General features: G+C 40.3%; 2 protein-coding genes across 4 annotated transcripts; both read right to left on the bottom strand.

Annotated features, from left to right (window-relative positions):
- Nucleotides 1-43: 43 nt before the first annotated feature.
- On the bottom strand, nt 44-9,694 carry usp21 (ubiquitin specific peptidase 21). Of its 2 annotated transcripts, XM_042098105.1 has the most exons (14): nt 9,537-9,694; nt 7,633-7,787; nt 6,873-7,159; nt 6,093-6,146; nt 5,684-5,801; nt 5,129-5,243; nt 3,452-3,574; nt 3,281-3,345; nt 2,322-2,425; nt 2,136-2,216; nt 1,775-1,853; nt 1,484-1,591; nt 1,149-1,263; nt 44-1,046 (listed from the first exon to the last, which is right to left on the bottom strand). In XM_042098105.1, the coding sequence occupies exons 3-14, from the start codon at nt 7,023-7,025 to the stop codon at nt 959-961; spliced, it is 1,203 nt and encodes a 400-aa protein (XP_041954039.1). In that variant the 5' UTR covers nt 7,026-7,159; nt 7,633-7,787; nt 9,537-9,694; the 3' UTR covers nt 44-958. The 2 variants fall into 2 exon arrangements, with proteins under 2 accessions (XP_041954039.1, XP_041954040.1); XM_042098106.1 differs by lacking the exon at nt 7,633-7,787.
- A 6,920-nt stretch (nt 9,695-16,614) lies between these two features.
- On the bottom strand, nt 16,615-27,132 carry arhgef3l (Rho guanine nucleotide exchange factor (GEF) 3, like). Of its 2 annotated transcripts, XM_042098640.1 has the most exons (13): nt 26,702-27,131; nt 26,346-26,403; nt 25,760-25,822; nt 24,795-24,842; nt 24,582-24,689; nt 23,146-23,313; nt 21,065-21,127; nt 20,809-20,905; nt 20,616-20,692; nt 20,026-20,283; nt 17,993-18,163; nt 17,187-17,373; nt 16,615-17,089 (listed from the first exon to the last, which is right to left on the bottom strand). In XM_042098640.1, the coding sequence occupies exons 1-13, from the start codon at nt 26,758-26,760 to the stop codon at nt 16,854-16,856; spliced, it is 1,593 nt and encodes a 530-aa protein (XP_041954574.1). In that variant the 5' UTR covers nt 26,761-27,131; the 3' UTR covers nt 16,615-16,853. The 2 variants fall into 2 exon arrangements, with proteins under 2 accessions (XP_041954574.1, XP_041954575.1); XM_042098641.1 differs by lacking the exon at nt 25,760-25,822 and having other exon boundaries at nt 26,702-27,132.
- Nucleotides 27,133-27,979: the final 847 nt, after the last annotated feature.

Here is a 27,979-nt window from a genome sequence, read left to right as displayed (position 1 = left end):
AGACTACACATCTGGGGGGAGGTGTTTTATTGATTACATATAGGCCTAGCCAAGACATTTTAGCAAACATTTCCTATAGACTTTCACAACATCAATTAGCTTAATGGCCTAAAACCTCATGCATCACTGTAAATGAATAATGAACTTTGATCAACTCTAGTGTTTTTATGTCATTAGACTCAACAGATATAAAAATGAAAATAATATATTTTTCAATGTAGCAGAAATCATTTTAGGCTCAACATTTTTCCACAGTTTTCACTATTCAACTCTACCAAGACACCAGTATAGGCTACAAGAGTAGTTGGTAAATTCAAAATGTACATAATTAGAAAAAATAAGAACACAATGTTATGTACAATGTAAATGTAGTAATATTCATATATACAGTTCAATAATATACACCATCCTATGTTTGTGAAGGAGACTATTCAAGTCAAATAATGAATAGGCTATAATTGTCCAAATACATGACGGTCATATTCAGATTTGCAGTGTTCTCTTAATTTTGAATATGATCGTCAACTAATGTGAATGTCACTCGGCAACTGTAAGATGACATCAGAAACATGTGCAGTGGTCTCTTAATTTTTCCCAGAGCTGTATATAGCAGGTGCTGCCACCCACTGCATCTTCAGGTAGCACACATGAGATTGATTGCAAAGTAAAAAAAAAATAGTTACAATAAGTGTATTAAAAACAATATCTAAGATAAAAATAACACATTCAAAAGCATATTCTGATGTGGCCATAAGTGCCAAAGCCTGGTCATGGGTGGCAAAGGCGAGGCAGAAGTGCATGATGCCTTGAAAAGTTCAGGATAAAAAAATTGGCCAGTATGGTGTCAAATATGAGGACCACAGGAGATGAGCTGGAGATGAGCTGAGAGAGTGAAGCACAAAGATTCTTTCTCAAGTAGTTGTCTGTCCGTTAAGGAAGAAAAGTAGTTCCTGACATCTTAGTGTCTCATGGCGCTGTTGTCTAACTGGTAGAACAAAACATAGGCCTGACTTGACTGAAGCTGGTTGTCTGGGACTTGTTGCACACTGCAAAAGAAAAGCACAGGTCTCAAAATATGGTATTACTGTGACAAAATCCCAATAATCTGGAGGTCTAAATGATTAAACGTAGTCTTACATAACCCCCACCTTGAATCATTGTAGTACCACCAACCATCCTCATCCCGACAACAGGCTGTGTAGTGGCCCATGTTCACAGTGCCAGAGTGATAACAGACCGCATACAAGTTATATAGCACTGGCCCTAAGAATCAAAACACACATCTTGATCCAAACATCCACACAAATATATGGTCTTTACCCTACCCTACACAAAATAAATGCAATGAGGAAACCCCTGATTTTATTAGCACATAATGGTATATGATCTATATGGTAATAATCATATCATATATGTCAGATAATAATTAAAGGTGATAAAATGCTTGGCATGCAATTCAAAATAGGAACATAAAGGTACCTACCACAGTCCACAGGCCCGTATGGCCCAAGGTCCAGTTTGGTTATGGGGAAGGACACACACACAGTGCTTTTGCTGATGGAGTACCTCGACATGGTAAACCTGTTCAAATCTGAGCATTGAAGTCAAGTCCTTACTTTTTACAGCAAGATGGCAGCAACAAATAATACAATTATAAACTAAAGTATAATCCATGTAGATTTGCAGAGTAACTGTTGAAGTGTTAATCAGAAGTTAGATTACAAAACAAAGCCAGAAAGCTTTTCTGTGTCAACAGCAGTCATGTGAAGGATACGTATGACGATGACTTTGGGAAACCTCTGAATGGTCAGTCTTTTGGTGCTGTCTGTTCGACGACAACACCTCTCACACATCTGACACACGCACATGCGCGCACACACACACACACACACACACACACACACACACAGAGAGAGAAAGAGAGAGAGAGACAGAGAGAGGGACGTGAAATGGCAGTCAATGAGAGCCACCTGTCTGTCAGTCATGGAGAAACTAAAGTTACGATCAGTTTGATGTATGAAACTGAAAACTTAGCCAACCTCTGGTTTGTTTGTAAGCAGTATCCTGTTCAGTATTATTTCAATATATCCAGACACACCAATAACTGACATTTTCTGAGGCAATTTCAAACATACCGGTGCATTTTCCTCATCAAGCTTTTCCTCCTGTGAGAAAAGGTCGAGGCACTCCTTCAGTGACACTCTGTCTCCACTCCTCTGAAGAAAGACAATCAAATGGAGGGATATATCAACACACCAGAAATAAAGGGCAAACCATCAATGGTCAATGATAGAGACAGTCAGCAGAGAAGTGGACTGTACCTTTGGAATCGGGAGAGACAGGTCACAAAACACATCAAATGTGTTGGAGTAATGGGAACAGATGGAGCAATGCAGGGAGCTACGCAACTGACCTGAGAAGATGTCTGGGTAAAGGGGTGCAAGAGACAGGGAGACAGGTCAGGATGAGGAGGACTGAGATGTCAATCTGAGAGAAGTGAACATATCAGATATCGTACAGAAAACTGATCCTTTTTGTGACAAATTACCAGAAATGGTGGTTAATTTTGGGATCAATGATCGGGTCACACTCTGGGGCATGAGGTAATTCTAATGCATGGTAGATGATATGTAGCAGTTTTTTCACACTATTGTGTAACCATGAATGGATGTGACTCTTCACTCCTGGGTATGTCAGGTTCGCTGATTCTATACTTTCAATATAAGTTTGTTTACACCCATAACCAGTAGGCCGCCCAACCTTAAAAAAGTTCTAATAATTTTCTGATCACAATGACCGCAAGCAAAATGTGCAACTTGAGATCAAGTAAATGATGCAATGTCATGGGGGCAGTTGTGGCCTACCGGTTAGGGCTTCAGGCTTGGAACTGAAGGGTTGCGGGTTCGATTGAAGTGGCTGAGTACTGCTCTCCCATGCCCACATCCACGACTGAAGTGCTCTTGAGCAAGGCACCTAACCCCTCACTGCTCCCCGAGCGCCACTGTAGCAAGGCAGCTCACTGCTCCGGGTTAGTGTGTGCTTCACCTCACTGTGTGCTCACTGTGTGCTTCACCTCACTGTGTGTTCACTGTGTGCTCTGTGTGTTTCACTAATTCAGGGATGGCATAAATGCAGAGACCAAATTCCTTGTATATGGAAGTATACATGGCTTATAAACCTGATTTACATTTACATTCACATGTTGATAAATACAACTAGCTACTATCAACTAGCCTGAAAGGGAAAAAACATCTGCTGATGTAAATTCTAAACTACTAACCAACAATTCTACTATCATCCCTCTCAAGGTGTTTCTTCCACATGATAGCGGCCTGTTCAGACAACCTGGAGGAAAGGAGGACAGAAGAAATAAGTATCGGAAATACGTTAAATATTCTTGGCATTTCTTGAATAAATCTTGTCTTTCACACGTCCAGTGTTGCCTCGGTACCTGAAGATTTTGTGTTTAGGCTCCTGTGTGTCTGTTCCAGGTGGACGTTTGGCGGGCCGGCGATTGATCTCGGTGTGTAGCCTGTCCAACAGGAACCGCAGGAACTCTTGAGCATCTTGCTGACTAATGAGAGAAAGAGAGAGAGACAGAGAAATAGAGATAAAGAGAGAGAAAGAGGGAAAGAAAGAAAGAGTGGATGACAACGACAGTAAGTGAAAGAGCAGAAGATGCTGAGATGGTTTCTGCTTTGGTTAAGTTTCCGTCTTGAAACAGGAAGCTGAATAGTAAAATTGTTGCCATAACACAAACTAGATGTACCGCAGAGCGGTACAAAATATGACCGCCGCCCAGTCCAGCACATTTTTTCCACAAAAAGAAATCACGCTGAAAGGCCTATATGATTCTAACTGTCTCACTAAATTGCATTATCCACACTCAATTCTCACTGGTATTTGCTAGACAACAAGTACCAAAACATGATTAGTTCATACATTTCACATGTAAAATTCATTTTATACAACCCCACCCCCATCTTGCCTGTTCATAATTCTGAGAAATTCTTGAATTGTGTGCATGTGTGCGTGTACACGTTTATGTTTATGTGTGTGGGTGTGTGTGTGCTTGTGTGTTTGCCTGCGTATGTGTGTTTGTGCATGTGCATGCATGCGTACATATGTCTACTGTGTGAGTATGTGTCATACGTATGATTACTGTGAATGTATGTGTGTGCGTGTGTATCTGTTTATGCACATGTGTGCACATGGAATGGGTTAACATGACCCCTGGAGGCAAACATACGGAAAAAATTGGTCATCCTAGGCCCTACGGTTCTCAAGATATTCACAGAAAACTGTGTCTGCCCTACCCTCCGTTCGGGGGGTGCAGTCCAGCGGGGGGGGCTACAGATCAAAACGAAAAACGATGGTTCCATGCTATCCATATAGGGTTACATGCCCACCAAGTTTCGTCTACCCCGGTCTTTCAGTGTCCCGGGAATCCTTGTTGGTGTACGGTCACTAAATGTACACATAAATTATTTTATTGTAAGGCCCCCCATGAACGAAAGTTCACAAAACTTGGCATGCATTCGGAGGGTGTCATAATGATCCTACACTTTCAATTTCGTGCAGTTTTGACCATGTCAGCCAGAGATATTGTGATGAAAACACCTAATTTTTTGCTTGTTAATTTTTAACTAGGTGGCGCTATACATTAAATAAGTGGTAATGGGATGGGTTGACATGCCCCCTTAAGACCAACATACAAAAAAAAATGGTCCTCCTAAACCCTACGGTTCTCGAGATATTCACAGAAAACTGTGTCTGCCCTACCCTCCTTTCAGGGGGTGCAGTCCAGCGGGGGGGCTACAGATCAAAACGAAAAACGATGGTTCCATGCTATCCATATGGGGTTACATGCCCACCAAGTTTCGTCTACCCCGGTCTTTCAGTGTCCCGGGAATCCTTGACGGAAATTTGGACATGCGAAAAAGAAAAGAAAAAAAAAAAAGAAAAAAATCTCACTAAACCTATAACCTTCGCTGTGCGGCGGTCATAATAAAGAGTGAAATAGAGAGCCGGTAAAGGCAGTAAAGGCAGAGACCAATGAGGCAAACAGCTATATAGATGATAGTACTGTAAGTCAGGGCAAAGTTGTAATTGAGTCCAGGAGATCCACCTGTAGCCACTGAAGTAAGGCACGGCTTCTTTAAAGGCGCTGTAGAACCTGCTTGGATTCACAACTGTGTCCCTGCCATCTACGTCCCACAGCCCAGACAGCACCTGAGTGAACGCTTCAAAAGAGAGAGGGGACAGTTTGAGGACAAGTGGACACAGCAGTGACACAGTAGAGGACAAGAGAATGAGGAAATGAGTGGAAAAGTAACAGGGCTATAGACCCTTTCAACAAGGTAAACAAAAACAATGCTTGAACGTTCTATTTGGGCCCCAATCTACCTCCTCTGCATTAAGATAACATATGGAATGTTAAAAAGGAAGTCTTGTGGGGCCAACTATGATGCTGATAATGGAACTCTCTTGAAAGGGTCCATAGACACATTTATCTGATTTGACGTGCAGGTGTAAAGGTAAACTATGCAAAAATAAAAGTTCCGGATCTGTCAAAAGCTACATTTATTGTTTAAGTGCCATTGGTTGAAACTTTCTGACAATTTGCAATGAATGGGAGCAATTACTGTGCAGTGGCTGAACTGCAAAGAGAACGGGTGCATACCATTCATGAGAACAGGCTCTTGCTTTGAATGTTTGTCCTGGAGATAGGATTTGGTGATGCAGTAATCCCGCAGGCCCCGTGTGTGAGACAGACATTGAACCACCGCGTTGAGAAAACACTGGGTGTGTGAAGGAGCCAGTTGAGAGAGAGAAGGGGCAAGTGACGGAGAGAAAAAAATCATGCTTCTCATAACATTTAAAAAAAAAAATACTGAAATAACATCAAAAATTATTTCCATCAAACTTTTTATTCACAAAAACTATTTATTCACTTCAATAATTACATGATAATTAATCTATTCATTTAAAAGAGAATGAATGAACATGTATGAACATTGTAAACAAATGGTGTAGCATACTCTGATAGCTAATTACAATACTAATACTAAGGTGAAAAAGAAAGGACATACTGTATTCCCCACGTTTCGCAGTCCAACTTGCCCACTTCCCAGTGGGATTTCTGCCTGGGAAATGGTTTAGAAATGGGAAGACAGCATTAGGGTTCTGAACAGTACATCTTAAAACAGACACCTTTCCCCTTTAATTCCCTACGTTCTGTCTTTGAACCTATGTGTCCTCTGGTCTATCCTAGTATGAGTTGTACATCCATTTTTAGCTCTCTGATCCCATTAAAACAGACGCAGAGGGCACGCAACGGAGAGGTCAATACAGAGACACCTTTATCCAGCTTGGGGGCGGGGTCAGAAGAGACTACAGGTGTCAGCAAACGTGTGTAAGTGTGTGTGTGTGCATCCTGAACTTGGACATTGCATTTATGGGCTGAAACACTACGAAAAGGCTCCTAAACAGTTTGCTGTTAAACACATTTACATTAATTCATTTATTTTCTGAATTAATTTCACTTTCAATTGATCTAATTAAAGACACAAAAGCTATGCTAAACCAGAGAGAATAGTCTGTCAAATCAGTGAGCATAGACCATCGTGAACTAAACTAAAGCATTATGTTGTGAGGGATGTAGTGGAGGCTAAACGCAAGTAAACGTAGTTTATCCACCTGGTATTGTTATAAACACTGGATAATAACCTCCACCACCATAATCAAACATGTTCTGAATGTCTTTTTAAAAAATCCGATACTGCATGGCGCAGTCCACCTCACCGTGATCATAGAATTCATAGTTTACCCACCTCTTATTTTACCACTACACCCTCTGAGCACTCACTCACCTTCTTGTCAGCCACCAGTAGCAGCCCCATGAGGGACGTGTAGAGGACGGAGTGGGAGATGTCCGCGCTCTCTGCCTGGATGCCGTTGTGGGCCACCAGCGATCGGCACAAAGCCTCGCAGGACTTCTCCATCAGTCCATCAACTTCTGGCATCGGTCCCTATCACAGCAGCAGATTTACACACACACGCTCCACGCTTGCCCGTCAATGGCTTAGGGCTGTCAGTGAGTGGTGACTGAGTCCTTAATGCTGTTATTTTGCTCCTGTGGTTTACGGTTCCTGTGGGGCTGCACACAATAAAACAGGCCATAAGTTAAAGATATCAAGATTATTTACATGTATACTTGGATAATATCTTACATTTTCATTCAAGCAAAACATAGTTTTACTGTCATATGGAAATGTTTGACTTTTTAATCCTGGATCACAAAGCTTTTTTACTTCATCTTTTACCACACTGCATTCACTAGTGAATGAAACATTAGTGAACTAAATTATACAAGAATTATAATTTCTAGTCAGTAGACCAGACCAGTCATGACCGGTCTTGTCAGACCATTTCTATATACGTAAATGTGATTGTTAATCAAAATTCCACATATCCCTGAATTTTCTGAGGCGAATTGCATGTAAAATAAGTGCTCTTACAATTACAAATAAATTCAAATTACAATTCTTCAAATCAAAATGTATTTATTTTTTGCATGATGAACCCATTTCCTTTACACTGCACCAATAATAATAATAAAAAAAAACTAACCTTCAAATTTCCAAATGAAATATTCCAATAATGTTCCATCCAACATAGAATAGTACATCCAAGAGGGTTTCCACAAGTCGCCTTTCAAAAGTCCCCCTCTGTTCTCCTCCACTCTCCTGTCCCTCTACCTGCCGCTCAGTAAGTTGCCCTTTCGCCTGCGAGAGTACTGGCAAATGTGAGACCTTAATAGCCTCTAATCTTTCCTCCCTCTATACTTAGACCACACGGCTCCCACTCCTGTCATGCTTTCACTGACTTTTTGTGTCATTCACAACGTGCAAGTTCATTTGCTTTTTTCACTGCATCAATACTTTTTTAAACATGGCAGGGTTTATTTTGATCTTTAATTGAGTTTAAATATCAAAAGCAATCTCACAAAATATTGCTATCCTGTATCCAATAAACCTTAGTTACACCTCACTATAATTGGAAAAGTATCGAGTCAAGCAAACAGAGGATCCAGCCAAGCCATGCCCGATTAAAACCCAATTAAACCTGAGGCTTTTAATGGTCACAGTCCACTTGCATCACCAATTACTGCTAGGAGAAAGCCATGAATGATCACTTGGAGTGACTTACCTCTACTAGGTTCTTACCTCTGTGTGTGTGTGTGTGTGTGTGTATGTGCGCGCGCGCATGTGTATGTAGGTCACAGCATATGTTCTGTATGATTAAAGGCATACTACTGTTTATGTGTATTCAATATTATTTCTCTATATCCTGTGCTCCATACAACAGAGATTCAACTTGTTGAAATACAACAAATTCAACAACCCCAAAACAGAAAAAGTTGGGACATTGTGTAAAACGTGAATAAAAACAGAATGTAATAATCTGCAAATCTCTTAAACTCATATTTACTTGCAAAAAGGACACAGACAACATATCAAATGTTGAAAATGACAAATTTGACTATTTTGTGGAAAAGTTATGCTAATTTCGAATTTGATACCAGCAACATGTTTCAAAAAAAGGTTGGGACGGGGTAATACAATGCTGGAAAAGTTGTGTAATGATAAAGAAAACAAAAGGAGGAATGTTTCACAACTAATTAGGGTAAGTGGCAACACGATTGGGTATGAAAAAGAGCATCCCAGAGAGGCAGGGACCCTTAGAAGTAAAGATGTAGGGGTATTTATCACTCTGTGTAAACTTATGTGCACAAATGATAAAACAATGTCATTTTAATGCTTCTTAACATGAAATTGTGAAGTATTTGGGGAGTTAATCATCTACAGGACATAATATTATTAAAACATTCAGGTAATCCAGAGAAATCTTTGCAAACAAGGGAAAGAGCTGAAAAACACATTGGATGGCCTTGGTCTTTTGGACCTCAGGTGGCACTGCATCAATACCAGACCTGTTTCCAGACCTGTCTCTGATAACCATTGTCTATGTGCACAGTTTAATATCAATTCAAAAACTGCAGCCAACATTGTAAAAGCTAAAATTGTATTGAGACATGATACAGAAAATACCACCCTGTTATCTGGGCCTGAGCTTGTTAAAAATGGACTGAGGTAACGTGGAAAAAGGTCCTGTGGTTAGAACAATCCAGGGCTCTACAGTGCGCCCATTTCACTCGCACACAAGGGCGTAGGTTTGGTCTCAGCTTTGGTGGGACCCCCCCCCCCCCCCCCCATGGAAATGCACCATAGTTTAGGATTGAATATATCTATGAATTTATGCGACTCTAAATTATATTTGTATTTGCTTAACTGTAATTGGAATTCTTTTGCTGTAAGATACCAGTGCCTTAATGGCAATTTCCTTTGTTATTTCAGACTGTTGGCAATACAGAATATCACAATACAGAAGTGAATCTACTCCATCTCATTATATTGTACAGCAATGCTGCTGACAATTGACAATTTGACATAGGCTAATAATTAGAACCTCACCTGACGCCCTGATGCTGTTTCCTCAACCTGCCATCCATCTGTAGTGGTTTGATGCTGTCTTTCCTGCATACAAAGTGGTTCATTCATTTTGTAGCCTATCCTTTGGCTAGCGAGTTTAACCCTCCTACCATATTGTATATGATAGTGTTATTTGGATATTATTCATCAAATATTGATTCATTATATTTGAATAACCAACAGTGTTAACTTATTCACATTGCCAACACGTTTTTACAGCATGTGTCATAACAATGCAATGACAGTCCTTTAAACGAATTTGGGTCTCCCTTTTATTTCTCTGCATTGTGTAGGCTACACTCAGAAATACATAACATAAACAGAATAGAAACGAAAAATGTCCAGATCCAATGTTTATTGTGACTTCCAAGATTCTAACTTAAGGTAGATAGATAGATAGATACTTTATTGATCCTCAAGGGGGAATTCAAGAAAGGAAAGAAGGTAGGCTAATTAACATTCAGTGACTTGGTAATATTGTGATAGCGCGACTTCTATGCGACCGTGCTGCACACCCCCAATCAATACTCCTGACCTTGGTTGAAAGATTACAGAAGCTAGGTTTATCTTTAACAATATCCTGGCTAACATATGCTATCACCAGTTAATACTATTTTTCCACATAATAGAATCTGCATAATTTGAAAGCCTGGTCACTACCACTGCTAGCTTGTGTGGTTAGTTATTTTGCTTACTTACACTCAGCTTTATGAAAAAGCTTCGTACCGGTATGTCCCCTTTCTTCTTGGGTGGCATAGCTGATCTACACACCACAAAAAGGGGTTTGTATGTATGCTGAAGGGAAAAGGGAATATCAAAATGTTTCACTCTGGCCTTTTATGGGGTAGGATATGTATTGACAGACAGCCCTGGTAACTTACCGTTGTCGTTGACACACCCGCTCGCTTGACTACCAGTGCAAGAATAAAGCAATGTGTGTGCAGCATGCGTGTCAGATAACCCTTCCCCCTCCCCCTCGGTTTTTCAGCCAATCAAATGACGACGTTTCTTGTACTGTCCTGCTGGCTGTCGGAATGATCAGCAGCACAAATGAGTTCGGTAAAGTATTGGTGGGGACAATGTTGTCATCTTAAAATATTGATTAGGACTAGTCATGAGCGTCCCACCCCAAATCTACGCCCATGCACCGAATACAAGCTGAAGTGCAAAACGAAAGTAGGCCTAACGTTTGCCTACTGCCCCATCAATGCAGATATTTCAAATAAAAACTAAAAGTATAAAACATATATCCTTGATTAGCCAATGTTGGGTTTTGTGGAAGAGAAAATGGACTGTTTTAGTAGTAGTATTAGACAGTATGCAGTCAGATAGGTCACCATGGGCATATTTGGTTTAGCTATAGATGGATTCACAAATAAATAAATTAGCCTACATTTGGCAGGATACTTGATATACAGGCTAAATGCAAATATGGTATTATATTATTTTACATTAACAAAATGTAGGTAAATAGAACAGACTGAAAATAAAGTAGGCACTGATCTTTAAAATCCTGTTTCCTGTAGCCTAAATGTTGTCAGTCATTCTTAATATTCGCAATTGGTGCACTGGCATGTTTAACTGTTAGGGCCTGTTAGGAGAGGGCCTATCCAAGTATCCAACCTATCCAACTTGTTTTAGTGCTCAGTTAACCCAACATGTATGACGGTGTGGAGGAGCATTAGTGCCTACAGCAAGAGCATCTTGCACATTTGGCAAAGCACAATCAATTCTGAATGATGTATACAGGTTTTGAGCAACATACTGCCATCCAGGAAATGTCTTTTCCAGGGACGACCTTGAATATTTCAGGAAAACAATGCCAAAATGAATTCTGCACATATTTAAATAGTATTTCTCCATAGAGGAAGAGTCCAGGTGCTAAGATGGCCTGTCTGCAGTCCAGATTTGTCAAATTAGGTGCATAATGGAATGAAAAGCATGACTAAGAATATCCTATACTGTTAAGCAACTGAAATCCTATATTGGGGATTAATGGGACAAAATTTCATTCTCAGAACTGTAGCCAATGGTCTCCACGGTTCCTAAACATTTACAGAATTTTGTTAAATGAAGAGGTGAAGCAGCACAGTGGTAAACATGCTCCCGTCCCAACTTCTTTTGAAACATGTTGCTGGCATTAAATTCAAAAGTAACATATATTTCCATGAAATAGTCCACATTTTCATTTTCAACATTTGATATGTTGTCTATGTCCTTTTTGCTGCTAAAAATGGGTTTACGAGATTTGTATATTATCACATTCTGATTTTATTTGCATTTTACACAACGTCCCAACTTTTTCTGTTTTGGGGTTGTAGTATGATCTTGTACGATAGGTAGAGTATGATCTTTCATGCTACTGCTAGTGTGGAGTATCAGCACTCCCTGCTGTGGTAATGTGACGTGTGTATGTGTGTGTCTATGTACAGCACGGTGAACTGTCAGCACTACATAGTACAGTCAGCTGTACAATTACATCTATACAAATCAGCAATTCCCTCTGGGTCATTTGATGATATACTGTACAGTACCCTCCAGAATTATTGGCACCTCTGCTAAAGTTGACTAAAAACCGGTATAAAACATGATCTATTGGTGATTTATTGTAATCTCACAATGAAAAAAATTAGGAAAAATCCAACCTTGAAGGGAAGCAAATTTATTTCGAGAAAAAGGAAAATCTCAAAGAAATAAATATTTTTAATGAAAACACGTTGCTCACAATTATTGGCACCCCTGAAAAATCTTATATACAAAATGTAACAGAAGCATTTTTCTGTAATTTCAACTTATTTAAGGTAATCAGAGTGTCTGTGAACTTTCAGAAGTAGTTCATGACTTTCTTTTTCACTATGTAGAAAATGCCTATATTTACAGTTAAAACAATGATTAAAAGGTTCTAATAATCTGGAAATGTGACAAACATGCTTGGACAGTCGCATGGTTATCTTGCCCCCAGGTACATGGAAGATGGTAGATCACTGCTAATAGATTATTTAGAGGGCATGCCAGGTAAAAGCCTGTCCAGTCATTTCATTACCGATGTAAACGGCAGGAGTTACTGGAGTTTCCAGACTTTGTCTGGAAGTGTGGTCTAATTGTCAGATGAAATGAAAATGGCGCTCTTTGGCTAGAAACACGTTAGGTGTGTTTGGCGTACATAGAAGATGACTATACTGAAAAAAAACCATGCCTAATGAGAATTATGGTGGAGGGGCTGTGCTATTATGGGGCTGTTTTTATTCCCAAAGGCCTTGGGAACCTAATTAAGTTGCATGGTATCATGAACACCAAGAAAAACCTGAACATTTTCAAAGGAAATCTGTCAATCTCTGCCAAGACACTAAAAGTTAGTCATGATTGGATCTTTCATCAGGTCAATGAACCAAAACAAACGTCCAGATCAAAACAAATATGGTTTGCTGAACACAAAATCAAGCTTCGGACATTACCATATCAGTCCCCTGATCTAAACTCCATAGAAAAAAAGTGGGGTGAATCAAAGAGGAGAATGCACAAGTGTGGACCTAGGAATCTGAACGATCTGGGGAGATTTTGTAAAGACGAATGGTCTTAAATCCCTTGCTTTGTATTCTCCAACTTTAAGGGGTGTCACAGGAGAATATTACAAGCTGTTTTACTGCCAAAGGGAGCCTTAAGAATGTATTACAAGCAGGTGTGCCAATAATGGTGAGCAACGTGTTTTTGTTAAAATATGTATTTCTTTATGAGATTTTCCTTTTTCTTAAAATAAATTTGCTTTCCCTCAAGGTTGGATTTTTCCTATTTTTTCATTGTGAAATTACAATAAATCACCAACAGATTATTTTTTATACCGGTTTTTAGTCAACTTTAGCAGAGGTGCCAATAAATCTGGAGGGTACTGTATATGGCTGAGTGACTCTCTGTTGCAGCAGTTATAAAACCATTGAACTACGTTGCACTCTCTTAAAAATAAGGGTTCTTGGGGGTTCTATAGTTGGTAGCAAAGAACCATTTTAAAGAAAAAGGTTGTTTATAGAACCATGTGATAGCATAGAACCATTTATTCTTAGAGTGTACAAGCCTGTTCTCTCCAAATTAGTTAAAAAGTCTTCCCTCATCATCCACAGCTCTGGTCAGTCAGTAGAGAGTCCTGACCAACATTAACTTCTCAACTGGATGCATCTCCATATGCTACCAGTCATCACAGGAATAGATTTATTTATTAGTTCTTTAGGATTATAAATGAATAATTGGTGGTGGAAGACAGCAATTATGTCAGTTTATTTTATTTTTTTATAAAATGTAATAAAGAATATTTAGATTGTATGCATTTAATATGTAAGCAAATGCAGATAGCAAAGGCCAGTTTCAAATAATAAAATTCTTCAGTGCTAAAAAATACCAAACCAACGGTTACACAACCACACACCTACACACAGAGGTGGAAAAAGTATGAAAATATTGTACTCAAGTAAAAGTACCAATACCTTGATGAAATATTACTCAAGTACAAGTTAAAATACTGATCTGAAAATGTACTTAAGTTAAAGTAAAAAGTAGTTCATTAAAAATGTACTTTAAGTAAAAGTTACTTAGTTACTTTTTTTTTTTGGGGGGGGGGGGGGGGGGGTACCACAACAACCAGTTTTACCAGAGACTTTCTAATGAGGAGATACAGCATAAATACTCAAAAAATCCTCCATAGTAATGGCATGGGGTTAGTCAGTTGTCTACAAATATCAACAAATATCACAACCCTTCCGTGGCAAAACGTTGACATGTGAATACATTGAGCCAATCATGTGGTGTGCTGTGAAGACATCGTGCCAATCATCTGTTGTGATCTCGCTGCTGGAGCAAGATTGGTGTCGTGAAGCCTTACGCACACGCATTTCTGCCGAAATAGATGCACGATAAGTGCCCAAAAAGTGTTGCGATATGGCCGCCGAGTGGAGGTACTTGCCTGAAAAGGACTTTGGTCCTAGCTCGAGTTGCTGCAGCCAGCAGCTAAGGCAGCCATGTTCATGCTCCCAGTGTGTAGCGCTGTAGCTGCAGCAACTTGAGCTAGGTAAAACCAATTGTTTCAGTTTTGTTCATACCGACAGTACTCGGTGACGTTGAGAAATGGATATCTATGTGAAAAATCACCGGAGTTCTCCTTTAAGTTTGAGCAGTAGTTGATTTTCAAAGTTAGTTCCACTTATCATTGCGTCGCTTTGCAGTGAACAGTAATCCAGCACAACTGAAAAGCCCCTCACAGGCAGCTGAGGCAGGCAGGCCAATGTTGAGTTGCAGAGTTTTTTTTTTATATTTGGAAAGTTCAGCAGATTAAAGGGCGTCGAACTGGGGGGGGGGAAGTGGGAAGTATAGGGCCCCAATGGAGGAGAGGGCCCTTGAAAAGTGGAATACGGGGGGTACAACATTTTCACCAGGCATTAATAACTCAGGTAATCCACACATAAAAAAATCCAAACAACTCCATAAGTAGAGTCATGTGTAATGAAGTGGAATAACACAGGGAAAAAGTATTGAACAAGCTAAGAAAAAGCACTAAGGCAAGGAAAGGGAAGGAACAAGCTGGAATCTGTAAGTAGTTAGAGTAGTTATCCTTTCTATCTGTGCAAATTAATATAAGCTTGGTTAGTAGCCTACATATTGATGGGCTATACAAAGGTTTTTCATTACCAAGGTGTCACACAAGAAACATTTCATGATGGATAAAAGCAAAAAGCTCTCCCAAGACCTTTGCATCCTTATTGTTGCAAAACATATCAATGAAACTGGTTACAGATGCATTTCAAAACTTCAGAATCTTCAGTAAGCAGCATGGAAGCCATTATCTGCAAGTGGAAGAAACATCACTGCATCATCAACCGGCCATGCAGGATCTCCTTGCAATATTTCTGACCAGGGAGTCAGAAGGATAGTCAATTCCAAGAGCCAAGGACCACTCGGAGAAAGCTCCAGAAAGACTTGAAGGCAGCCAATTCAATTAAATTCAATTAAACAGTTCTGGAAGTAACTAAAGATCAGGATTCACAAGAGGGACCCCTGGAATCTGTTTAGAACAATGGGCCAAAATCACACCTGATACTGTGACTAATACATTTTGTCATACAGGAAATGTCTTGAAGCGGTCTTTACAAAGGCTTTTCCACAAAGTATTGAAGAAATTTCAGTAGGCACGTTCAATACTTTTTTCCTGTCATTCCACTTTAATACACATAACTCTTATGTTTGGATTTTTTTAAATGTGTGTTCATATAATGTGTGGTGAAAATTTCGATTAGACTCACTGGAAGTTTAAGCTAATTACTGAATATATATATATGTCCACCATATATTTATTTTACCTGAATATTTTAACTTCCAAATTAAATGTCAAAATGAATGTCAGACGAAATTTAAAGTTTGACTGACTGGATTTTGTATATAAAACATAGTGAAAACTGTCTAAGGTCACTCTCACTCTCCCTTGCTAAAGAGCTAAATGGTTTAGTCCGCCTGCACGATTCATAAGGTAGTCTATCTTTTGTTTATTTAGTTGAGCATCGCTAGTAGTGGACCGCTAATTGTTGTGCTGCTGGTGCAATGTTTTTCTCCAAGAAAGGTTACTAAAAAGAGAGACATCAAAATGAGGGGAAACAACTGCTAATAAACTTATTTCCAAAGAAAGGTGAGCACAAACGTCAAAACACGAAATCCCATGGTGTTTGCTTGAATATCTCCGCTATCATTAGTGCTAAAACGAACTGAGACAACCCATTGAAATAGCAGAAAATACACTTTCATAGTTAGGCTACACATGTAATCTGATGCATCATTATCACTAGACTAGTGGTTTAGGGCGCAATTTCTTTTCTCTCCCTTTCTGTTTTCGTTAGTCTTAACTTTTTTTTTTACTCAAGTAACGGATGGGATTTTTGATGTAGTACAATACTTCACTCAAAATGTAATCAAGTAAAATTTAAAATACCGATTTAATAAACTACTTAAAAAAATACAAAATACACAGAAAAACTACTCAATACAGTAACGTGAGTAAATGTATTTCGTTACTTTCCACCTCTGCCTACACATACATTCGTTATCTTATGTATCATCTTCTTCTGAAAACTACCTCTTATCTTAGGTCCTCCTCCTATGATTTATTCTGCTACTGATAGGCATCCGGAGGAGGTTCACGGCATTTTTGATCGAAGTGGCACAGCGCTCAAGGGGGGTGTGGGGTACAGAGTCACTGCAAGTACCATGTGAAAATGTTCCATGTGAAATCCCCTCATGTTCAATACCATGCTTGCTTATGGAGCTCTATTGACCGATCATCTCCATGTCGGAGTTCAGGCTCAGTTCCGCTATGTGACACAGGTCAGGGTCGGGGGAGAAGCCAGACGGTCGGCGGGTGTGAGTCTCGCTGTCTCGTGATTGGACTATTGCCTGGCGCAGAAAGGTGATCCACTGCTGCTTGTTGAAGGAGTCGTTAGCCTGGAGGCTGTGGGACTGTGCCTTAGTGCGCCCCCTGCTGGTCACTCTGAAACAGTTCTTCACTGAGAGAAAGACGAAAAGAGAAAGGAGAAGAGTGAGATTCCACAAGCATTGCTAAATAACCCCCCCCCCCCAACACCCCACACCAAGTTTCTCTACCTTTATCATTCCCAGTGAAGGCCCCACGGAATGATCCGGAGCTCCCTGCCTCTCCGTCTGGGATGTCCTCAAGGGTGAGATTTGCAGCAGGGAGGGGCTGGCGGTACACCTGGAACTGGATTGTGCCCTCGGACACCTGAGGCCGGGTCAACACCAACACCAGCTCAAACAGGAACACATGCAGCTTCTGGAGACATGAATTTAGACACAACATGAAAAATTAATAGTTGAATCCTTGTTGAGTGCATGGTTACTAGATTGCTTTTTAAATTTTCTTTTTATTATATAGGTATTTAGCTGATGCTCTTATCCAGAGCGGATTACAGAGAGCTAATTACAGGCACAGTCCCCCCCGGAGCCACTAGGGAACTCCTTTCTCAGCAGCACAATGGTGGAAGTACCCACAACCTTCTGAAGAAGCAAAGCATGTCTGTATAACATGAGTGAAGAGATTCCTATGGCCCAGATATATCAGTGTCCTTGTCCCACTGTACCTTGATAGTTTCCCTTTTAGTTGCTTTGGATAAAAATCATCAGCTAAATGACTAAATGTATCACAGGCAGCAGTGTAAGTGGAGTAACTGTCCTAAGCAAAAGAGACCAATCCAGGCACTCCAACGAGGGTCAGAAAAGTAGGAAGTATAACTTATTAACCATTTATTATAATGGCTACATCTGGCGTCACCTGGTCTTCTTCAACATTAATTCCCTCTATGGCCAAGAGCACGCTGCATATTTCTGGATATACACCTTATGCACAGGGCTAGCAGTCCCATTTTTAAAGGGTTGCTGCTAGCTGTACCCACATGTCCCTTGGTGCTTTTGAGCTCCCCGTGGCAGTAGATGAAGCGCGAGCGCATGATCTCGGGCACTCTCTGGGCGTCCTCTGCGTAGCACAGGCACTGCCTGTAGAACTGGCACTCTGCCTCCCCCGTCTTCTGGTCCACCTGGGAGATGATGCTCTGAATCAAGTTAATCTGAGAGCGGAGGTGGAGGGGAGGAAGGAACGTGGAGGAAGTGACAGAAGAGAGGGTGGTGGTAAGGTGAGATGGAGGTGTGAAAAACGCATCACAGGCGCTAGTTTTGTGTTCCGTCTGAGAGCTGCGCGCTACAGCAGATATGGTGACTCGCGCACACAGACACAGGCACACACACTGACACACATACAGACACACACACTTGTGTGCACACACAAAACAACTGGATGCTAAATGTGCGTTATGAATGCTTTGGTATGTAGGTATGTGACAAAGCTTATAGGATTTAGACCAGAGACGTACTTACACTAGGACAACTCTTGCAAAGGTGAACTTCTGACGGCAAATTTGATGAAAAGTTGGTAAACCAGCTATTTCCAAAAATGTATGGGTAACATTTTTAAAGAGTTAAAAAGTTTTAAGCCTGCTAATTAGCATGACAACATAGGCCTCCATAGACGGTGGATAGGGTACAAATCATAACTAATAGATATCCCTATTCCACTTCACCAGTTGATTACTTAGATATATAGATAGATAGATAGATAGATACTTTATTGATCCCCAGGGGAAATTCAAGATTATCAAGATCAACTTATGTTAAGAGAATATTGTTTGTATCGCAAGTTTTCTGATATCTATATGTGAATATGTAAATTAGGTATTATCTAATTAAATATTTGCATATAGTTTGACTACAGAAATCTGAACATTAGATGAAGTCAAGTTAAAAATTCTTGTTTCAGGGAACGCCACCTCCGTCAAAAATGAGATAACAATGATGAGTGAATGCTCTCCACACATAATATACGTTAATCAAATAATTTTGCTTCAAAACCCGCTAAATACCACTCTCTTCTGAACTGATCTGATCTGAAATATCAATTTGTAGGTGAAAACCTATAGGAGCCTGATGAAAAATGCTCATTTAAAAGAAAAGTGGTCAGACGGATTTAGAGGGTTTTGCATCTGAACTCTTCATATTTAAACATGAACATTACAATATTGTCTCAAAGTAAATAATCAACTAGGGAAGTTTCATGGTGATATAAAACTACCCTTTTCACTTGTAGTGTCCTGCCAATGGAGACCTATGTTATTGGTAGGCTTTAAATGCAAAATCATGCTTGATAAACAGAATGTTTGAAACTGGCACCCATAATTATACAAACTAGCCTGTTTACCGACTTGTCCTTTACTTTTCTAGATTATTTTCATAGAATTGGAGAATTGGTCCCAGTCTAAGTCCTGTTCAAAGACATACTACTGCCTAAGTGTATTTAATGTATTTTTTCTATTTCTTATGTTCTATTTGTTTATCAAATTTCTGGCGATAAGGCAGTTTTGGAACTGACTGGACTGTGCAACTACACAATTATGGTATCAACTCAAATTTCATGACTACACTGAGCTAGAATAGAAATACACACTAAGGCGAATTCAAATGAAGTATGCTTTCAGTCTGAGGTGTGAGAAGCTGTTTATACCTTATGCTGAAGTTATATACTTGCCAGTCAGACATACCGCTGCCAGGCACTAACAAGGACATGGTGTACTTACATATTCATTTGGCTCATGCTTTTACCACCAGCAACTTACAATCTAACCCACTTTTTCTGGCTAGTACCCAGTACTAGTCACCCAGATAGCACACATAATTTACATATTACATATTACAAGTGTCTGCTAAATTCCTTGAATTTCCCCTTGGGGATCAATATAGTATATATCTATCTATCTAAATGCATTCACAGATCACAGTCTTATTTGAATGCAATGTAAACATAAAGTAAAACTCTGCTACAGCAGGGTATAACCATTTGTCTTTATGATGGCCATAATGATGGTTGGTCAACACTCACAGCGTCAGGTAGGAAGTCCTCGTCGGGGTGGTCGTTGGGCGTACACTTCTTGATCTCTTTGAGAAGCAGTGGGTACTTGACCAATCGGCTACGCGGCAGGTCCAGGAAGTTCCACAGATCCAGCTTCCTGCTGAAGGGGGACTCCTGGCAGAGCCGTAGGAACTGGTCCACGTGCCGATCCTGCTTCTTCTGGTCCAGCAGCGCCTTCGCTGCCACCTGGTTGCAGCAGTAGGTGATGTATGCCTCCAGGCAGGGGAACTGAAGAGGCCCACATATCAAAATGGTTTAAAGACCACGAGCACCTACTATTCAACTGGCGGGCAGGATAGTGATGGTCTTTTGCAAAAACCTGGCCTAAGGACAATTTTTTATTGCAATTGAAGTGCATAAAATAGTCTACTAAAAAAATACCAATACCTTTGAAGGCTCTTTAGTATACTTGACATAGCTTCTTAGAGGTGCACTTTATACACGTTTGATTTTAAATAGGTACACTACCTATTTTAATAGTACACATTGGTGGAATGTTAATGAAAAGGGAAGTTTCAGCATTATGTCACTGCAGGAACATCCTTCCTGTTAGCACTCACCCACTGCAGTAAGGTGGGCCCAACCGCCTCCACAGTCTTCTCTGCTCCTCTCAACCGCTCCAGGCGACTCAGGCAATCTGCAATGACATTAACCCACAAGCGGACTGTTACTGTTACTGCTGCCCACTAGAGGGAGCCCTGGAGTGTTGCTGCTCTGTGTGTGGTTCATTGCTGCTCTGCACTGACACTGTACCTTCATGAAGAGGTATGAGGGAGTCGAGCGTCCCAAATATCTGGCCCAGTTCACTCTCCGTCAGAATGTCCAGTTTCAGCATGGGCTCGTAATACACCTGCGGTCAATGAGGACAAAGCTACTGATATCTTCAACTCTCTCCAAGTATTGGTCAAAGTTCATATAATAATAATCAAGATCATGTCAGTCAGCAGGTTAGCATTGCTGCTTTGCAGAATAAAAGTTAGGTCATTTTAATGGATAGATGATCACATACTTTTTTGACCAAATTCAGGTCCTCTATGAGCTGCCTCTCCCCCTGTGTGAGTTCATAGATGATCTGTGAATTGAAGCACAACGTTTAAAATTGAGTGACATCCCAACATCCAATTAAAAATAAAAAATCCAAGTGAAAATAAATATGAATAAATAAATACAGCTACTCTAAGTTAAAATATTCTAAAATAATGGCTGCCAACAGAGAAGGCTGTAGTTATCGGGAAGCAGAAATAGAGAAGAGCCGTGAGTGCCAGCTCACTTCCTGTTTCGTAAGTATGGCAGCAGAGCTAAAGTGTTGTACTACGGAAAAACCTGTTCAAAGAAGCATTCACAAGTCTGACCACCGTCAGTCACCCAGTGCCCTAGTTTTAGACCACCATGTCTATTTGCATTTAGTTTGGTTTGTATAGCGCTGGACTTAGTCAGTATTTTCTGGTTAACAAAGAATGCTTGTATATGTATTTTACCAAAGGGTATTTCCATTATAGAAACATATGCTGTAGAACATTTGAAACTACCAGTAATTAAAACCAATTAAAAACATTAAAATAATTATGTCTACATCAGTATTCAACACCAATACATTAATACTTGATAGAGAAGCCCTTGAGTCTTCTGAAGTGAAGAACTACCAGCTTTGGACAATTTGCTGCAGTGTAATTTCCCCACTCTTTATTAACATCCAGAACATCTAAGATGGAGGTTGGAGGTCGGTGGTCCAGGATTTTAATGCAACAGATTCCCAGTAGGATTGTGGCCTTGTGGATCCAGGGCTTAGACTGAGCCATTCTAATATGTTCACTTCACTGTTTTGAGCCACTCCAGTACTGTTTCAACATTGTGTCTTGGGCAATTGTCCAACTAATAAGTAATCCCTCTTCCAAGCCTTAGATTTTGTCCTTGTTTTAAGTTTTTTCTTGTGATATTTAGTCCATTTTTATTTCTCCCTTAAATTCTAAAATGTTTCACAATCCCTACAGACAAGACATATCCACAAAGCGTATCACCACTGACAAATTTCACAACTTTGAAGGTCCTTCTTAGGGCATTAGCAGTGCTAGCAATTACGCAACACACAACCCTTTGAAGGTTGGCCAAAAAACTCCTATTGGTTTTTTTGGTCAACATACTGGGTATCCCTTTAGCACAGAGGGGATACCCTAATTGTCTTAAAACAATGAAAAGGGTCATGCTCATACCCAAAACTCAAAAAGTTAAAAAGTTAGTTTGAAGCTGTTATTCTAAGGTAAAATAACATCATGTTGCTTTAAGCAACATCAATACATGCTATAATGTGAATCTTTTAAAATATGGATCTTTTTTCCACTACAGTAGGCCTGGTTTATGAATAGCGCTTAAGATTGTGGTCTCCTACACCTGCACCTATACTTCAGTCACTGAATTTTTTGATGGCTGAATTGTGGTTGCCCCCAGTATCAGTTAAAGTCTGCCTTGGTTTGAAGGACAGGCTTTTATACAAAGCATTCATTTAATTTAATGTTAATGTTGGCTAACAAATAACTTCAATTGCCTTTAAAAAAATACTGTATAAAGTAGAGCATAAATGTTCAGAATAAAAATACTGATTGGGAAAATAGCTTGTGATGATGACTTTCAGGTGGGTTGAATACTTTTGCAAGCTCCAGCCATTCCCACTGTTTTCCTACCCACGAGTCCACCTCCTCTGGGGGTAAGCTCTTCATTTGCCAGCCATCACTAAAAAGGGATGATGACTGAAACATTCTCTTTCTCCCTCACAAGACGAGAGGGATGCAGGTAGAAATGTTTGCTCTCTAAGGACCTCCAGTCCCCAAAATATCTGTTTATTAATGTTTGAGAGCAGTGGTAGTTCATCTTATATGTATATATAAGTAGGTATAAAAGTACTTTCAGACAGGACAGTGTGATTGTACGCATGTGCATGTGTTTGTGTGCGTGAGCTTCTGCACTGCTCTAGTGAGTTCCCTTGAAGCATTCAGCATTTCCTCCATCAGTTATCACATCTTCTTTGCTCTACAGTAACCCCTATCCCCCGGTCTGTGGTAGAAATCATTGGGGCCATGCTCGCTGTGCTTTTACCTCCTGTCTCTTGATCTCTTTGGCGCTCATGTCATTGGTCATACAGTCCACCGTGTCACTCCACAGCTGGCTGTTCCGGCGCCGTGGAAACGAAGATGCCTTCTGTCGCGTCCGGATGGATGGCATGGCTGGCAGTGGCCGGGCCTCTGTCCGGAAACTGATGGACCTCTGTGACGGGGTGTCAAGGTTGGTGTTGAATGTCAACAGGTAAGATAAAGCATCTATAGACCCTTTCAACAATAAAAACAAAAACAATGCTTGAACATTCTATTTGGTTCCCGATCTACTTCCTCTGCATTAAAGGTGCGATTTGTAGCACTGTTACCGAACGTTCTGTAGGCCAAAATCAAAACACTGGTGAACGTTCTCAAGACTACCAGACGCGAGCCTCTCCTGGGTTGCCAGATGTAATGAAGACTTAGCTAACGTTAGTTGACCTGCAGCTGCTTTAACGTTTCTCCAACCATGACCCAGCTACACATTACGGAAACAGTGAAAACAAAAAATACCTCTCTAAACAACTGTAACATATTTAGCTTAAGTTAGCGATGCAGATGAAGTTTAACCTAGGCTACCTGTTGTGGAGAAATATGGACAGCTCTGCGTCAGACTTGATATTCTTCGTTTGACGAAAACGTCACCATCTCAGGAAGCTCCTCCGATGTCCACTTAATTTGTTTCTTGTTTTAATTTTGGAAATTTGCCTGCCTCTCGTAGGCGTTCATGGCTACAACTGACAGCTGTTGACAGTTGGCCTTTGCTAATTTGGCAACCCAAATAGGAGGACGCGCTAGCCCATTATTAATACGCTATTCTAGAATTAATCGTTCAAAACATAAACGAAAATTCCAAGAGATTCCGCCCCGTAACTCATTTTTTTTCATGGGTTTTACGGGTTAGAGTAATGTTGTCAAATAAGCCATTGCTTCAATTCATCGTGTTTCCTTACTCTCTGACAACATCTGGTGATCATTTTTGGAATGGTTACAGTTTATTTTCCATTATTTCCTACATACTGGACCTTTAAGATAACATATGGAATGTTAAAACGGAAGTCTTGTGGGGCCAACTATGATGCTGATAATGGAACTCTCTTGAAAGGGTCTATACACACATACACCCAACATTTGACCTCACATGTCAGTCAGTTACATATGATTTCACATGTGAGTTAACAACACATGACTTGACATATGACTTAACAACATATGACTTCACATGCGAGTTAACAACATACAGGGCTTAAAGCAATAAAAATGAGGACATCATATATACTGTAGTCTCATTGCCTATTATCGAATTTTAAGCATACCAGCTCACGCCTGAATTCAGGCACGGTGCCTGAACACGTTAAGCTCTGAACATGACTTCACATGCGAGTTAATAACATATGACTTCACATGTGAGTGTGATGCACTTGTGTATGCATGTGGTACCTGTATGGACTGTCCCAGACGTTTCAATGCTGGCGTTTTCACTGGTGTTATAATGCCTGTGACTTGAGCCCCTTTTCCAACAGGTTTCACCTTTTTATTACAAGGTTCCTTCAGAATGATTCATAGAAAAGAAAAAAAAAAAAGCCAAATAAATATCTGGCCAAATGACAGGGAGAATTAAATGATAATATTCAATAACATTGTATATCCCACCTCAGAATCATGAAAAGAGTCTGTACTGACATCAGGGTCCTCTTCATCCTATCACAGAAGGCAGAGCATGATGACTTACTTACTCAGGTAAACAGTGCTAAAGTTTGAGCAATTAGAGGTGTTGATTTCAGTGGAAATTAAGAATAATTTCAATAAAAAAATAAAATAAAAAAAAAATCAGACACAGGAAACTGTCATTTATAAAAAATACAACAGTGAACTCATGCTTTACTGAGAAAGGCTGACTGTCAGCACTGTAGTAATGCTCAAGTGAAAGAAAGCAATCTACGAGGAAGACGGTGAGAATAAGCAGCCAGGAAGAAGGTTATGAGAGACAGAGACAGAGAGAGAGTCGGTGAGTGAGAGAGAGGGAGAAAGAGAGAGCGAGAAAATAAGAAAGAGAGCGGATGACAACGCCAGTAAGAGAAAGAGCAGAATATGCTGAGACGGTTTCTGCTTTGGTTGAGTTTCCGTCTTGAAACAGGAAGCTGAATAGTAAAATTATTTCTTTGCCATAACTGTCATATCAATCTTTTTTGCATTGCCACTTATCTGTCGAAATGGACACGTTCAGAGTTGCATGTCACAAGTGACCTTTGTGGCCAGTGTTGATTGGATAAGGTCAATGTAGTTTTAGAGAGAGAGGGTCTCTGACATGTACTGTCTTGAAGTCACCTTGTTCGTTATCAGAGAGAGGTCTGCGGCCTCACAAAGCTTCCGTTACATAGACATCGACAGATAAATTAGCAGAGAAGCAAGCCGAGCACAGAGGATGAGAGGAAGTTAGTCTATGATTGCTCAGTTAGTTTTCAGTCAACCAGTGGGTCAACATGCACAGTTGTCTTTGAGACAGACAGCACAATAGCATGCACTGAAAAGCAATTGATCTCAATCATTTGAAGGTCACATGATCAGTGTTTAGAGGTTAATGAGACATGAGCTAAGGCTTGAGGAGATCATCTCACATTGTCCTCTGTGGCTCTTGCTAAACTCCCTGCACCACTGTATGGGTCCTGTTTTCTTTTCTTCTGCAATAAAACCCAAAAGATAAACATTGGTGGAGACTATGCCCTTTAATAGGAACAGAGCAGTTAGCCTACAGTTGTTACGGAGTGCTCCGAATATTCTATGGTGATGGACAGTGGCTTCAATTAGCAATAGAATCTATAGATTTGTTACATTTTTACAAAAAAGAAATTGTAGCTAAATATCCACATCAATGCAAATGTTGGGTGCCACCATGTCTGTGTTGCTCCAAGCTGTTCTGTTCTTAATGGTGAGTCCACGTGTATCAGTATTCGGTTTCAATTCTATATAACACGCATATTTACAACTAGAGTGAAACGACTTGAATATTTTTGTCTGTAACCTTGGCCCTTTTTTATATTTGGTCTTTCATTATTCAACATTAACCTACTACCAAAATGGGTCTTGCATAAGTTTTAAAGTTGCCCATGGGTCTACCATAAATCTATCAAACTGAACACATTACAGTATGTGTCGGAGACGAGAGATACTTTGTGAAGGATAGAAAAATGTACTTCTTACTCCTCCTGCATAGTCAGAAGAACCAGCACAAGCCGCCAGCCGATCCCTCGGGTGAGGTGACCTGGAAATTCATAAAGGAAAATTAACAGGTGGATAATCCACCGACTGGAAATCAGGCACATGCTGTGACATAAAAAAGAGGAATGATCACAGGTAATTCTTTAAAGAAATCACCACGATATTCAGTGGAAGGATATATCAACATGATCAAATCTATTTCTTGAAACTCAGAAGTAGAAAACAACCTATGGTCTCCCATGCTTGTAGGAGCATCACCAGAACAAATTAGAACACTAGTGAAAGCTCTTATAAAGCTATCTCTTAAACGTGAACTGACTGAGGAGCCTGACAGGCCTCACCAGGAAGATAGTTCATCCGTCTCCGATTCTTCAGGCTCCATCCTCTCTACTTCCATCATTTGCTTCTCTCTCAAAGCCTCTTCCACTCCATGACACAACTTACGACACCCCAAAACAAAAACATTTAAAAAGTCTATAAATAAAACGCAGACATTGGGAAAAAAAAAAAAAAAAAACACGACTAAAACCTTAGTCCAGACACCTGTCGCACCTAATGAAAAAGGGTCAGACAGTTGAGAGAGCTGCACCGAGCGAACTCTCCCTCCCTCCCCCCTCCTGCACTCTTCCTCTTAGCGATCGCAACCTCTACAAGCCACATCCTGTGTGTGAGCATGTTCTTCAGCTTCCTGTTGTTCCTTTCAACATGGGTAGGGCGCAAACCTCACTGGGGTGATGCGAGCGACGCCTTGATAAGCCGGGATTGATTGGGGTTCAGGTGGCACTGAGTTGCTGTTTTTTTCGGGGGTTGTAACTTGTGGCAGTGACATGTGAACTGCAGAAGGCAGAACCATCTGTCATTTCGAGTCAGCTGCATTAAAGGAAGTTAAGGGTTGTGGCTGATGACCCACTTCCCTGTTTGGACAGAACTAACATGATCAACACAATACTAAGGGTTTAAATGAGTCGTCTCATTTTGAAACTAAGGCATGCTGATGGAACGGCTTAAATGTTGCTAGCCTGAAGAGTGAAGTGCATGGCTCAGGTTGATACCAAAAGGTTATTTCTGTGGATTTTTTTTTTTGTTGAGTAGGATGGATGTGATGAGGCATTTGGTATGAGTCATTCTGTCGAGTCTCCATTTATCTGTTAGGTAGAACTAAACCACAGAATGATTCAACGTGACGTGAACATTCTGTTACATGACTGCATCCTGATAGAGGACCTTTCTGTGGTGAAGGCCTTTAAATTCAACCCGACTTAAACTATGTGTGTTAAGTTTGGCTGAGCACCAAAACACCTTTTGAAGAGTTATATGAAAAGTATGTTTTGAGGGTAGTGATCTAGTGGCAGTGTCCTGGTTAGAGAACTGGGCTTCCAAATGGAACACCAGAAGGTTTAGTTCAATATAATGGACAGCAAACACTGCCTCTAAGCACTTGAACGCCCACCCCAAATTGTTTCAGGGGGGCTCTCTAATTAATTTCCTTCTAAAATCACTGTTTAGTGTTTTAGCTAAATTACAAAACAAGAAATACCCTTTACTACCTTTACACTGGTAGATTGAACTTGCTTGATGCATGTTGGGATCGACCTAATATTTTATGAACCATGAGCAAC

Source organism: Alosa sapidissima, chromosome 7 (genome assembly GCF_018492685.1).
Source record: "Alosa sapidissima isolate fAloSap1 chromosome 7, fAloSap1.pri, whole genome shotgun sequence".
Lineage (NCBI taxonomy): Eukaryota > Metazoa > Chordata > Actinopteri > Clupeiformes > Clupeidae > Alosa > Alosa sapidissima.
The sequence above is the reverse complement of the archived record's forward strand: the minus strand, read 5'-3'. Positions and strand labels throughout refer to the sequence as shown.